This window comes from Bidens hawaiensis, unplaced genomic scaffold (genome assembly GCF_021521415.1).
Source record: "Bidens hawaiensis isolate Kalapana, Puna unplaced genomic scaffold, B.hawaiensis_p1.1 tig00018953_1, whole genome shotgun sequence".
In the NCBI taxonomy this organism is placed as follows: Eukaryota; Viridiplantae; Streptophyta; class Magnoliopsida; order Asterales; family Asteraceae; genus Bidens; species Bidens hawaiensis.
In genome coordinates this window covers 237,395-251,046 of record NW_027492877.1, presented here as the reverse complement: position 1 = coordinate 251,046, position 13,652 = coordinate 237,395, and the positions used below count along the sequence as shown (strand labels likewise).

The 13,652-nt window shown below is 36.2% G+C and overlaps 2 protein-coding genes across 2 annotated transcripts; both read left to right on the top strand.

Annotated features, from left to right (window-relative positions):
- The first annotated feature begins 295 nt into the window (after positions 1 to 295).
- On the top strand, positions 296 to 2,410 carry LOC143557394 (GDSL esterase/lipase At1g09390-like). Its single transcript, XM_077046478.1, has 4 exons — positions 296 to 642; positions 1,250 to 1,596; positions 1,674 to 1,944; positions 2,016 to 2,410. The coding sequence occupies exons 1-4, from the start codon at positions 405 to 407 to the stop codon at positions 2,243 to 2,245; spliced, it is 1,086 nt and encodes a 361-aa protein (XP_076902593.1). The 5' UTR covers positions 296 to 404; the 3' UTR covers positions 2,246 to 2,410.
- An 8,325-nt stretch (positions 2,411 to 10,735) lies between these two features.
- LOC143557388 (GDSL esterase/lipase At1g09390-like) lies at positions 10,736 to 13,071 on the top strand. The gene is made up of 4 exons (XM_077046473.1): positions 10,736 to 10,949; positions 12,054 to 12,400; positions 12,585 to 12,762; positions 12,842 to 13,071. Exons 1-4 carry the CDS (start codon positions 10,736 to 10,738, stop codon positions 13,069 to 13,071), a joined length of 969 nt encoding a protein of 322 aa, XP_076902588.1.
- The last annotated feature ends 581 nt before the right edge of the window (positions 13,072 to 13,652 follow it).

The following is a 13,652-nucleotide window of genomic DNA, read 5'->3' as shown; positions in this document are numbered from 1 at the left end:
AAGACCATTTCCGATGTTAAAAGTTCCCACAAATCTTTCGAAATCACCTATTTTGCTTTTCATAATACCATATCTTATTTTAAGTGTGCTTTAAAAATAGAAAAAAAAAAGGAAGGAGGGAAAGAAAAAACAGTATACATGTTACTGTGGAAGAGTTGGGCCCGCATCCCACCGTTTGAATTACAAATCTTTGTAAAGAAATTATAAAATCCTTATCCTTATTCTTCATTAAAGAAAACAAATATTTGTAAAGAAATCATAAAATCCTTATTCTTCTTTTAAAAAACAACCATCTAAGAATAATGTCATCAGACAGATACCACATGTTTCACTCACTCTTTTGAATGATGTTCCAAAATAAATGAAGTGAAGTGAATCTCATTTTGAAGTTGGAACTCAAGTCAATGGATCCTCCGAGGAGAAGTCTTTGGCGCTCCATATTAATCACTCTTGTTCTTTTTGTTCCTGAGTTTAGTGAATCCACCAGCAGACCTCTTATTTTCAACTTCGGTGATTCCAACTCCGACACCGGCGGCCTTGTAGCCGGTCTTGGCTACTCCATCGACTCTCCGTACGGCCGCGCTTTCTTTCCACGATCCACTGGTCGCCTCTCCGACGGACGCCTTATTATTGATTTTCTATGTAAGTTCCATCATATTTTACTGCTTCTTTAATTATAATGATTTTTTTATTATGGAATTAATGGTTGACGATTTCAGAATTTATGTTGTGGATTCTCAAAACATAAAGATAAAATCCCCTTAAGCTCCCTAGATTTATCATATATATATTATTTTTACCAAATTGACTGCTCAAAGTTGAAGTGAGAGTTTACTTTGTATAGCATTCTCCTGATTACTGTCGGTGATGAATCGAAAATTCAAATTTTACCTAATCCTTATTGGTAGAAAATGGGTCCAAATCGGTCACATATCTGTCAAAATTGGTCAAAAGTCCGAAATTTATATAAAAGAAAAATGGGTCCTAATTTTCGTCAAAATTGTTGAAATGTTATACTTATTTTGATAAATTATATATATAATGTTGAAAAAATTAAAATTTAAATTCCAATCCAGTCAATCTATTAATTAGTCGGTATCTACCTCTCGACTAGCGCACGTACGACACACTGCTTGCGATAATCAAAGATTTTAAAATATGGTTAGCTGCTGGTGATCAAGGTGTCAAAAGATTTCCTTTAGCTGCTGTTGATCAAGGATATAGTTTAAATTCAAGTTTGTTTTTGCAGGTCAAAGTGTGAATTCAAGTTTTTTGCCAGCATATATGGAGTCGTTGGGTTCCACGTTTTCAGATGGGGCCAACTTTGCTGTGATCGGGTCCTCAACGCTCCCTAAATATGTCCCCTTCGCTTTAAACATTCAGGTTATGCAGTTCCTTCATTTCAAGTCCAGGTCTTATGACCTTCTTGCTTCTGGTTTAGAGCAAATGATTAATAATGACGGGTTTCAACGTGCGCTATACATGATTGATATCGGCCAAAATGACCTTTCTGATGCATTTGCCAACAAGTATACATACACCCAAGTTATCAAAAGAATTCCATTAATACTTGCAGAAATCAAGAATGCCATCAAGGTAACTTTAGTTACCATTTCTATATAATTTGATCTCCGATAAAAGAATAATTACACCTGTACGTAAAATCATTGCAGAGCATACACGATAATGGTGGCAGAAAGTTTTGGGTTCACAATACTGGCCCGCTCGGTTGCCTGCCTCAGAAACTGTGGTTAGTTCAACCGAGTCCTACAGAATTAGATCCTCATGGCTGTATTTCATCCTATAATTCGGCTGCAAAGTTGCTTAACGAGGGTCTGCTCCATTTATGCACAGAATTAAGGTCGGAACTGAAGGATTCAACAATCGTTTATGTTGATATTTACACAATCAAGTATGACCTCATCACAAATGCTAGCAAATACGGTATGCACATCAGCCTATATATAACTACTAATAACTCTATATTTTGTGATCTTACAGTTTACTTTATGTAGGTTTTACAAGTCCATTAATGGCATGTTGTGGCTTTGGTGGGCCTCCATATAACTATAACATAAATGTTACATGTGGGCATGATGGCGCGCAAGCGTGTGATAAAGGATCGCAATTCATATACTGGGACGGGATACATCATACTGAAGCAGCTAATTCGATTATGGCTTCCAAAATACTGTCTCAGCAATATTCCACACCTCGTGTTCCATTTAATTTCTTTTGTCAGTGATGGTAATTTGGTCCTAGTTTTTGGAATTACCATCTTGGTACCGGCTTAGACTAGATCGACAGATTTTGCAATCCTTTTTGTAATGTTGTCAAAAGTGAAGCTTCATCTGGCATGCTTATGTTATTTATTACCTGTTAAGTTATGAACTGTTATCTGATATTATTGTGGTTTCGATGTCGGTAACCGACTAACCTTTGACCGTTAAACATCAAGATTTGTATTAATAGGTCAATAGGTCTTTCACCAAGCCCACTTCCGAATAACTACCTGAAATGGGTTTCAAGCCCAACCCTTTTGAATAAAAAACTCATCTTATAAATCAAAATTTGAATTTACAGTAGATTGATATTTGATCAAAATGCTGAAATATTATAATAACTAAACCAAATGATGTTCGACAAAATAATGGTTTACAACTGATTATGTAAATGGCTTATCCTACTTTTGGAAAGATTGAGACAAGTGTGGTTTATGGTTCCATTCAAAAGATGTTTGTGAGAGTTATTCCATCCAAAACTAAATCAAACTAGGTATTGCATCGGCGCGTTGCGCCGGGCCAACAAAAAAACCACGCGTTAGCGTGGCACTCCAACATGAATTCAATGGGTATTGGTTTACGGCACCGAAACTAAAGATAAAAATAAATTCAACAATAAAATTCCACGGCAAGCAAAAAAGAAAAAAACTTGGTTGTGGCTGCGATTCGACACGAATTCGGTCGGCATCGAAGATGATGCCACTGAAAACAAAAAAAACTGCAATGAAGTAAAAAAATAATAACCTACGAATTGCGGCTGCAAACCGATGCGAATTTAGCCAATTGTACTAATAATAGTAATTAAAAACCTAAAAATAAATTACTTAATAAGAAAGAAAAAGAAAAAAAGGGTTAACCCCTGATGCGCCGTTAAGTGGACCAACAGCCTACTTGTGACACCAACACAATTGTTTTATATATAACTACAATAATAAAAAAACCCGAACATTAAAATATAAAAAATAAATTCTTCAAATTAAAATATAATATGGCCAAAACGTCGTTCATAAGAAAAAAAGGTTAAAACACCTTATTTGATCGGTAAAACCTGGGTATTGGAAAATTTGAACGTTGTCGGTCCCAGGTGTTGCAGCGGCGTGTTGACGCGAACTCGGTCGGTTTCGTACCATATTTAAATCAGAAAATAAAACAAAAAAACATTTGGTCGTTAAAATAAAACCTGAGTCTTGTCGATTCGAGCGTTGTGAAGGTGAGTCGACACAAATTTGGTTGGTTTCGTTGATGTTCGTTACGGTACCTATTAAAGCAAAAAAAAAACATTCAGTCGGTAAAATAAAACCGAGTGTTGTAGGTCCGGGTGTTGTGAAGGTGAGTTGACGCGAATTTGGTCGGTTTCATGAATGTTCGTTACGGCACCTCTTAAAATAAAAAACAAAAAAACATTCGATCGGTAAAATAAAACCCAAGTGTTGTTGGTCCGGACGTTGTAAAGATAAGCCGACGCAAATTTGATCGGTTTCATTGACATTCTTTACGGTAACAGAATAATAATAAAAAAAGGTAGACAAAGCAAGAAAATGATATAAACCCGTAGACAAAACAAAAATTGATATGTAAACAAAACAAAAAATGACAAACCATAATGAGGACTCGATCCCGGGAGGTTAGTAACAAAACTATCCATGTGCTTAATTAGTAAAGGTTTGCCATCACAGCAGCAAAAACTTTACTTAATTGTTGGAGACATTTTAAGTTAAACTCATTTAACGTCAAAGTCATTTCCTTTTGTGGCACCGACAAACCATCTTTGATCTATACTAGTTAATTACTCGCCGCAATACGGCGACCGTATCGATGAACGCCAGACGCTAAACCCAAAAAATAAATCTGTGAGTTTGGTCAGGTGCAGTTAAGCATGTTACATTCCCGACACTAAACCCAAAAAACAAATCTATGAACGCCCAGTTTATGATTAAAGCGGCACGAATTCAATCAGTTAGATACATTACGATGCCAACACTAACGCCAAAAAATATATTTTAAGCAAAAGGATAGCAAAAAAATACATCTTAAAAATAAAAATAGGTAAAACCCAATCGTTGGTAAAAACCGGCCGTTATAGCAGCGGCCGGTGAGTCGACGCATTCGTTCGTTTTACATTTGTTTTGGTACTATAACTACAAAAAGTTAAATATTTTCAGAAGAAAAATAAAATAAATGATAAAACTCGAGTGTTGTGGCGGAGAGTTGACTCCTTGGTCTGCTTCGGCTATGTTGAGATTTCAATTCCAAACCATAAACGAATAACAGAAAACGCGCATTAAGCAAAAACCTTTCTAATACATCAAATAAGTGGTTGCGTAACCAACCAGAAAGAAAGCAAACCAACCAAGCATTCAAAAATTTATAGGGACCATCAGACCAACCTTCCCTGGCTACAAATTCTACGGATTTTCATTAATACAACTGAAATTGAAATAATCTGAAAAAGCAAGCAAAGTTAATGCCAATAGGAATCGAATCTGAGGGAAACACCTGAAAGAAATTAAGCATTCACCCACCCAACCACCAGAGCAAAGGAACAGATGTGTTTATTTCTGGATATTATTTCATTTAAATTCTTAAATAATATCACTTGTAATTTCAGTGGCACCGACAAACTGATTTTAATTTATAGTATATATAATATTCAGTTCCATTAATTATGTTTATAAGTAAATATACATATTCATGGATTTGGCAATCTATTAAAATATTGAGCCATTAATTTTTATTTTGTTTATCAATTTAATTTAAATTAGTTAAAAATGAGACTTGGTTCTCAAAAAAAAAAAAAAAACTAATGAGCATTAAGGGGCAATCAAAAGCATTTAGGTATATTATCAAGAATTCAAGATGTCATCTAAAGCATAAAGATTGCCATCAAGATAATCAAAAGCACTTATAGAGTTTCCTCTCTCATTTCAGGATATCTAAAGCATACGGTTTTGCTGTGTACTTGACTTGTATCCCACACTTGGGAACATATAGAAACGAATTTATTTCAAACAAACAAGAAATGCAAATTACCTTTTGTCATTCGATCCTTTTTTTAAAAACAATGTTTTAATGCGAATCTGCTTTGGATGGAACCCGTTTTAACACGAATCAAATTTATAAAAACGACACGACTCGTTAGTTTTGCATCATACATTCTACTTATAACATAGTAGCTATGATTTCAGGGGGTGCCCACTTCAAGATTTGTACGTAAGTAAGGGCTCTCAAAACTATTAACCTATATGCCTTGTAGTATATAACTTGTTTAAGTTGGTGAGAATACATGAAAATATGCATTTAATGTTAAGAAACGTTAGGGTTACTTTACTTGAAGAAGGAAGAACGGATTTACCAATAAAATAGAACATTATGTAAATAAAGAAGAATTAACAAAGAAAATGATGGTGTATGTGTGTTTGCAAATTGGGCTGACACAACCAAAAGCGTGCATGTAACTAACAATATAAACACAGACGGTTCATGATTAGCATTGATTCGTAACGAAAATAGAAAAATTGTAATTTGTAAATCCTAATTTCTAAAAGTTGTTTAGGCCTTTTTAACATTGACTTATTGCTAAATTGTACGTAAATCCTAATGTCCAACTCCTGAGCAGTTTTTATTCTCTCTAAAATGAATGGCGGGCTATTTCCCTCACTTTTCCTTATACTCTCTCTCATCTCTACCATGCCGCCGCCAACACCTGTAAGGGCTCTCTTCTACCCCCACCGCCGCCGAAATTCTTCAAACACCGCCACACCACCACCAAATCGGAGTATTTTACACCGCCGCATCATCACCTAATCTTGTGCAATTTGACGGATTTGGTAACTTTTAGTTCGATTATGTTAATTTTTTATACTAGGGATTTTATAATTTTCTGAATTAGGGACTTGGAATTGGAAAATCTTGTAGCCTAGGGTTTCTGAATGTGTGTTTGTATGTATCTAACTAGCTATCAGAGGTGAGCTTATTTAGGCCCGGCCCAAAAACCGACTGTAAATAACCCGACCGACCTTACACTTCCATGTTTTGTTTTGGTTCGGTTCGGTCCGGTCCTGATATATGGATATAGTAGGTCTCAGGTCGGGTTTGGATAAATACTCGACAAAAACCTTAAACCGAAACCCAATTTTAATAAAAACAAATAAACGTTGCTAGGAGAGAACATAAATATGCAAGTTTTGCACTTGTATTCAGCTGCAAACTGCAACTGTTTTCTGCTGGGCAGAACTTGAATATATGCCAAGATCTAAATATTTAATCGTACTAAAATTAAGTAGTTGTGGCAGATAAATTCTAAGACCAATAACTTATACATCTTTCAATACTGATGTGTGCCTTTCATGTGTTTGTTCAGCATCAGTGAGAAGTTTTCATGTGGTATCATGGCATGGTTGAAGTGTGTGTTATTGGCCATATTGATAAAGTTGAATGAAAGAAAATACTAGTTAAAGTAAGTAGTAACTATCTTTCTTGATTATGTGTGATGTTGGCTAGTATTACTTATTAGTTTAATAAAAGGGATATGCTTGCCTTTTCTTACCTGTCTTTTTAGGGCTATAATAAAACTGATGATTATGTGTGATGTTGTATACTTTATGTACATAAGTTTTTAGTATTCATAACAAATAAGTGGGAAACCTACCTGTCATTTTTCATAGTTAAGTATGTCCCATTGTTTTCCTCAGCATCTTCAGAAGGTGTTATCGCCACAAGACATACGATGTAATCTAAAATGTGTGTTTCGTATTAGTATATTGATATTATCTTTTTCAAAACATAATGTTAATGCGGATAAAGCACAACGGATATTAAAAGTATTTAATCTAATTTTGTTTGCATATTACATGATAACGGGCCTACAACGGATATTAAAAGTACTTAATCTAATTTTCTTTGCATATTACATGATAACGGGCCTGCAATGTAGTCCAAATCAGTCATCACCAATCGGTTTGCATGAAAGGTTGTTTAGTTTGATATCACTTATGTAAAGCTATCTGTATTTTGACTTTTTTTTTATCCCTGAATTGCAGTGACAAAAAATGCATAGCAGTTATTTGTTCGTTTAAGTCGTTTTATAACGGATAAAAAGTGCTGAAAAATATTTAAAAAACGGGTGACGTTCGGGATTAAATGCTGGTAAAGGGAGAAAATTATTGTTTTACCCCTAAACTGGAGTAATAACTGTAAAGGCACATCAGTGCTGCTGTTCATTTACATCGTTTTGTGATAGATAAATAGCGAGAGGAAATATATCTCAGGAAATATATCTAAGTATGCCTTATATGAAATGTTGTTTTGCAGCTCTTAGTAATTCCATCTATTTTACAGCTCTAAGTATGCCTTTAATTGACAATTTGTTAATTCCATCTATTTTATAATATTCGGTTACTCTTTCATTATGATCTAGTACAATTATCCTATTTTCAGGTATAACTTGATAAATTATTAACAAAAGTTTAAACCTTGCACTTAGCTCCTTTTCTTTGCATAAGGGTAGAAAGGTCAATGACATGGTACGTTGTAAATTGTAATCTTTGTGTTTAACCTCACTGAATAATAAAGTGTTTTATGATACGTAAGATGATGGATAAGATGTGAGATATGGCGCATTGGTTTTAAGGCAACTCAGGTTGGTTGCTGTTCACTGTAAACTCGACAGGATTGATGGTGGCTAATTGTATATCAAAAGATGTGAGTTCCAAATTCAAATTCAAATTCAATTTTTTTACACTGTTAAAACACGGTTGTAGCTTAAAATTCTGACCAAGTCAGCTTATAACAAAATTCTGACCAACTAAATCGCCTTTCATAATTTGTGGATTCGGAAAAAAGGATCAAAGAAGGCTATGAAGATGATATAGATGAGCGGACGAATGATGATATGAACTAGCTACTCTTACGGTTTAAATGGTAGTTTTATATTTGACTTAATTAAACAAGTATTCTTACGTCAAAGTTATCAAAAGAATTCCACTAATACTTGCAGAAATCAAGAATGCCATCAAGGTGACATTAGTTACCTTTTTATGTAATTAGATCTCTGATAAAGCATGACTACACATGTACGTAAAATCATTGCAGAGCATACACGATAATGGTAGCTATAGCGGTAGGGTACCAAAAAGACCCAAATGCCCTTAAATACCACCCGCGGGTAAGAGGGGACCCCCTCATATGTCACCCGCGAGACATATAAATCACCCGCATAACTCAAGATAAAGGAAGAACAACAGATTCTAGAGACTATGTGCAGGAGGATCCAGACGCCCTCAGAAGTCATCTGCAGGGTACTGTTCTCACCCTCGAGGATAACCGGAAGGCAACGTCAGAGGACAGCTCTAATTAACTAACTCCCTTTTAGAAGATTTACCAAGATCCTTTCTTGGAGAGCACGTGACCCAACAACCAATAGAAGGACAGCTGGCCAGGTTGTTACAACCATGCAAATGGCTAGGTTTATCTCGTCCTATCACACACAGACACGTGTCCAGGTTGTTACAACTAGGGGTGTTCAAAACCGGATATCCGGAGTTTCGGATATCCGAACATTTCGGATAGTGGATTTCACTATCTGAATCCGTATCCGAAGTTTGGATATCCGAAATTTCAGATATTCGTTCGGATAGTGAAACGGATATCCGAAATATTAAAGAAAAAAAAAAGGAAATTGTTTCAAAATGAAAGGAAACCCAGATCCTTTTTTTAAAATGAAATCAAACACCCGTCCACCTTGGATCTTAATTGCAGGTCGATAGTTGGTAAGCACCACCGGTCACCGATGAATCGATAACCACCATTGGCATCTGAATCGGTAAACACTAGTCCATCACCATCCGCTGGTAAATCGATAACCACCGGTGCCCGCTAGCAAATAGATAACCACCACCCGTCCACCGGTGAAGTTCAACAACCACCACTGTCCATAGGTGAAGTTCAACAACCACCACCGTCCACCGGCAAGACACTGCGACAATACGATGAATCGGGTCTGGGTCAGTGAATGATATTAGAATAAATTAAAAAAATTGATGAATTGGGTTGGCGTGTATTGAAAGATGAAAAGCAAAAATGGATTTTGGAACATATGGTATATATGTTAATATGTAATAAATAAATCAAAAAAAAAACTAAAATTTTCAAAATTAATATCTGAATCTGAAAATTCGGATATCCGAGATTCAGATTTTTGAATATTTCGGATTCGGATTTTTTGAACACCCCTAGTTACAACCATGCACATGGGCCATATAGCTCGCCCTATCATATGAGGACACGTGTCTAGGCGGTTACAAGAGCATCTTCTTGAAAGAGACAGTTGGACCAATTTTATTCCCACATCCTTCGGCTATAAATACCTTCACAATCTCCATGAGGTATACACATTCACTCCCAAAATACTTTAAGTACTTTCTCTTCATCGGAATTGTAGTTATTCTTATGCCGGAGGGTGGTTACGGGAAGACCCCCCCCCCCTCTTGTCCTCGTAACGAGCTCACGATGGTTGTTTTGCAGGTTTCTGTCATTGGACTTTGAGAGATCTAACTCGTATTGTTAGTTAGATAGTATTTGACCCTTCAATTTTTACCCATTGGATCTAAGCCCTTAGGGGATTAGGTCCCGTGTTTATTCAGAATGTGTAAGTGGCAGCCCTGCTCCGTTTTCTGGATCGTTCAGACCATATTACTTCCTAGATATAGAAGGTGATTCCTATAACAGCACATGGCCCGCTAACATTGTTAATTATAGCTTTGAGTCAGTCCATATGATCAGTTTAACAATTAACAATCCCACAAGTGTAAAATATACAGGGAACTTCCATATGAATTGCTCCTAAAGGTATACCTTATTAAATCTAACATTGTTAATTATAGCTTTGTGTCGGTCCATATGATCGGTGTAAGTATTAACAAGCCCCACAAGTGTAAAATATACAGGGAACATCCATATGAATTGCTCCTTAAGGTATACCCTATTAAAAATAACAAAATTAAAACTATTAAGATAAGATAACGAACAGTTAAAACATTAAGAATACCGATTAGCCTCCTCATATCGTGGTGGCGCTGGCCCGCCTTCAGAATTTCGGAATAAAACCGATCCGTCACTTATGATCACAGGCTCAAATTTATACAAGAAGTCTTCAGAAAACTGAAGAATTATGGGTAAAGGATTCAAGATTTGATTTTGGATGTTGTCGTCAGCTAGTAGTGTCTTTGAAACTCTTCCTCCTGAGGCCCTTGAAGCACAATATCATTGCCGTCCTGGTAGTGTCTTTGAAACTCTTCCTCCTGTGGCACTTGAAGTACAATATCATTCTCGTTCTGGGCTAGTGGAGTGGCTGAGTGGTTTCCTGGAAAACCTGAATTACTCCGACATTGTTGGAGGCCTAAGTTGACTGCATAGAAATTACTAGGGTCACTTTCGTGGGTTTGTTGATAGCTAATATGGAATCCTCTCAAGTTGCACTCACTATTAGCTATCAACAAACCCACGAAAGTGACCCTAGTAATTTCTATGCAGTCAACTTAGGCCTCCGACAATGTCGGAGTAATTCAGGTTTTCCAAGAAACCACTCAGCCACTCCACTAGCCCAGAACGAGAATGATATTGTACTTCAAGTGCCACAGGAGGAAGAGTTTCAAAGACACTACCAGGACGGCAATGATATTGTGCTTCAAGGGCCTCAGGAGGAAGAGTTTCAAAGACACTACTAGCTGACGACAACGTCCAAAATCAAATCTTGAATCCTTTACCCATAATCCTTCAGTTTTCTGAATACTTCTTGTATAAATTTGAGCCTGTGATCATAAGTGACGGATCGGTTTTATTCCGAATTTCTAAAGGCGGGCCAGTGCCACCACGCGATGAGGAGGCTAATCGGTATTGTTACTGTTTAACTTTATAATAAGCATTACGTTCGTTATCTTATCTTAACAGGTTTAATTTTGTTATTTTTTAGTAGGGTATACCTTAAGGAGCAATTCATATGGATGTTCCCTGTATATTTTACACTTGTGGGGCTTGTTAATACCTACACTGATCATATGGACCGACACAAAGCTATAATTAACAATGTTAGATTTAATTGGGTATACCTTTAGGAGCAATTCATATGGATGTTCCCGTATATTTTACTCTTGTGGGATTGTTAATACTTAAACTGATCATATGGACTGACTCAAAGCTATAATTAACAATGTTAGCGGGGCATGTGCTGTTATAGAAATCACCTTCTATATCTATGAAGTAATCTAGTCTGAATGATCCAGAAAACAGAGCAGGGCTGCCACTTACACATTCTGAAGAAACACGAGACCTAATCCCCTAAGAGCTTAGATCCAATGAGTCCACAGGGTACGGGTCAAATACTATCCAACTAAGGATACGAGTCCGATCTCCCAAAGTCCAATGATAGAACCTAATCGGTACCTGTCGTTATTGGTAGAAAATGGGTCCAAATCGGTCACATATCTGTCAAAAAGGTTCGAAATTTATATAAAAGAAAAATGGGTCCTAATTTTCATCAAAATTGTTGAAATGTTATACTTATTTTAATAAATTATATATAAAATATTGTATATATATATAATGTTGAAAAAATTAAATATAAAATTCCAATCCAATTAATCTCTATTAATTAGTCAGTACCTACCTCTCGACTAGCGCATGCACAACACACTGCTTGCGATAATCAAAGATTTTAAAGTATGGTTAGCTGCTGGTGATCAAGGATATAGTTTAAATTCAAGTTTGTTGTTGCAGGTCAAAGTGTGAATGCAAGTTTTTTGCCAGCATATATGGAGTCGTTGGGTTCCACATTTTCAAATGGGGCCAACTTTGCTGTGATCGGGTCCTCAACACTCCCTAAATATGTCCCCTTCGCTTTAAACATTCAGGTTATGCAGTTCCTTCATTTCAAGTCCAGGTCTTATGACCTTCTTGCTTCTGGTTTAGAACAAATGATTAATAATGACGGGTTTCAACGTGCGCTATACATGATTGACATCGGCCAAAACGACCTTTCTGATGCATTTGCCAACAAGTATACATACACCCAAGTTATCAAAAGAATTCCATTAATACTTGCAGAAATCAAGAATGCCATCAAGGTGATTTTTATTACCTTTTTTTTGTAATTAGAACTCTGATAACGCATATCTGCACGTGTATGTAAAATACTAAAATCAGTGCAGAGCATACACGATAATGGTGGCAGAAAGTTTTGGGTTCACAATACTGGCCCGCTCGGTTGCCTGCCTCAGAAACTGTGGTTAGTTCAACCGAGTTCTACAGACTACAGAATTAGATCCTCATAGTTGTATTTCATCCTACAATTCGGCTGCAAAGTTGCATAACGAGGGTCTGCACCATTTATGCACGGAATTAAGGTCGGAACTGAAGGATTCAACAATCGTTTATGTTGATATTTACACAATCAAGTATGAACTCATTGCAAATGCTAGCAAATACGGTATGCGCATCTGCCTATATATAACTCCTAATAACTGTATATTTTCATATTTTGTGATCTTACAGTTTACTTTATGTAGGTTTTACAAGTCCATTAATGGCATGTTGTGGCTTTGGTGGGCCTCCATATAACTATAACATAAATGTTACATGTGGGCATGATGGCGCGCAAGCGTGTGATAAAGGATCGCAATTCATATACTGGGACGGGATACATCATACTGAAGCAGCTAATTCGATTATGGCTTCCAAAATACTGTCTCAGCAATATTCCACACCTCGTGTTCCGTTTAATATCTTTTGTCAGTGATGGTAATTTGGTCCTAGTTTTTGGAATTACCATCTTGGTACCGGCTTAGACTAGATCTGACAGATTTTGCAATCCTTTTTGTGATGTTGTCAAAAGTGAAGCTGTTCATCTGGCATGCTTATGTTATTTATTACCTGTTAAGTTATCAACTTTTATATGATATTATTGTGGTTTCGATGTCAGTCACCGACCAACCGTCGACCGTTAAACCTCAAGATTTCTAGCAGACACAATGCTCACTTGATTGGTTTTGGATCCTCTTGTTGGTGATTTCTCATTGGAAGATAGGGGTGTCCATTAGTTTATTTGGTTTTGAAATGTGTCTAACCGAGCCGGAAACCGATTATTATTCTATTGAACCGAGTATTATTTGATTTATTTGGTTTGCTTATCTAATTAAACTTATTATTCGGTTTAGTCGATTGAATTTGATCTGGGTAATCTGAATAAGCAAGATTTGTGGAACCAAAAACTAAATTTACCAATTCGGTTTGTTCGGTTACGGATACGGTTAAAAATCACAAATTCGACGGTTAAAAATCACAAATTCGACATCTAAAATTAAATGGATTACTCAAAAA

Coding starts and splice junctions, on each gene's coding strand:
- LOC143557394 (XM_077046478.1), top strand. CDS start 405: ATGGATCCTCCGAGGAGAAGTCTTTGGCGCTCCATATTAATCACTCTT. Junction 643..1,249: donor CCTTATTATTGATTTTCTAT/GTAAGTTCCATC, acceptor TTGTTTTTGCAG/GTCAAAGTGTGAATTCAAGT. Junction 1,597..1,673: donor AAATCAAGAATGCCATCAAG/GTAACTTTAGTT, acceptor AAATCATTGCAG/AGCATACACGATAATGGTGG.
- LOC143557388 (XM_077046473.1), top strand. CDS start 10,736: ATGGAATCCTCTCAAGTTGCACTCACTATTAGCTATCAACAAACCCAC. Junction 12,401..12,584: donor AAATCAAGAATGCCATCAAG/GTGATTTTTATT, acceptor CGAGTTCTACAG/ACTACAGAATTAGATCCTCA. Junction 12,763..12,841: donor TGCAAATGCTAGCAAATACG/GTATGCGCATCT, acceptor TACTTTATGTAG/GTTTTACAAGTCCATTAATG.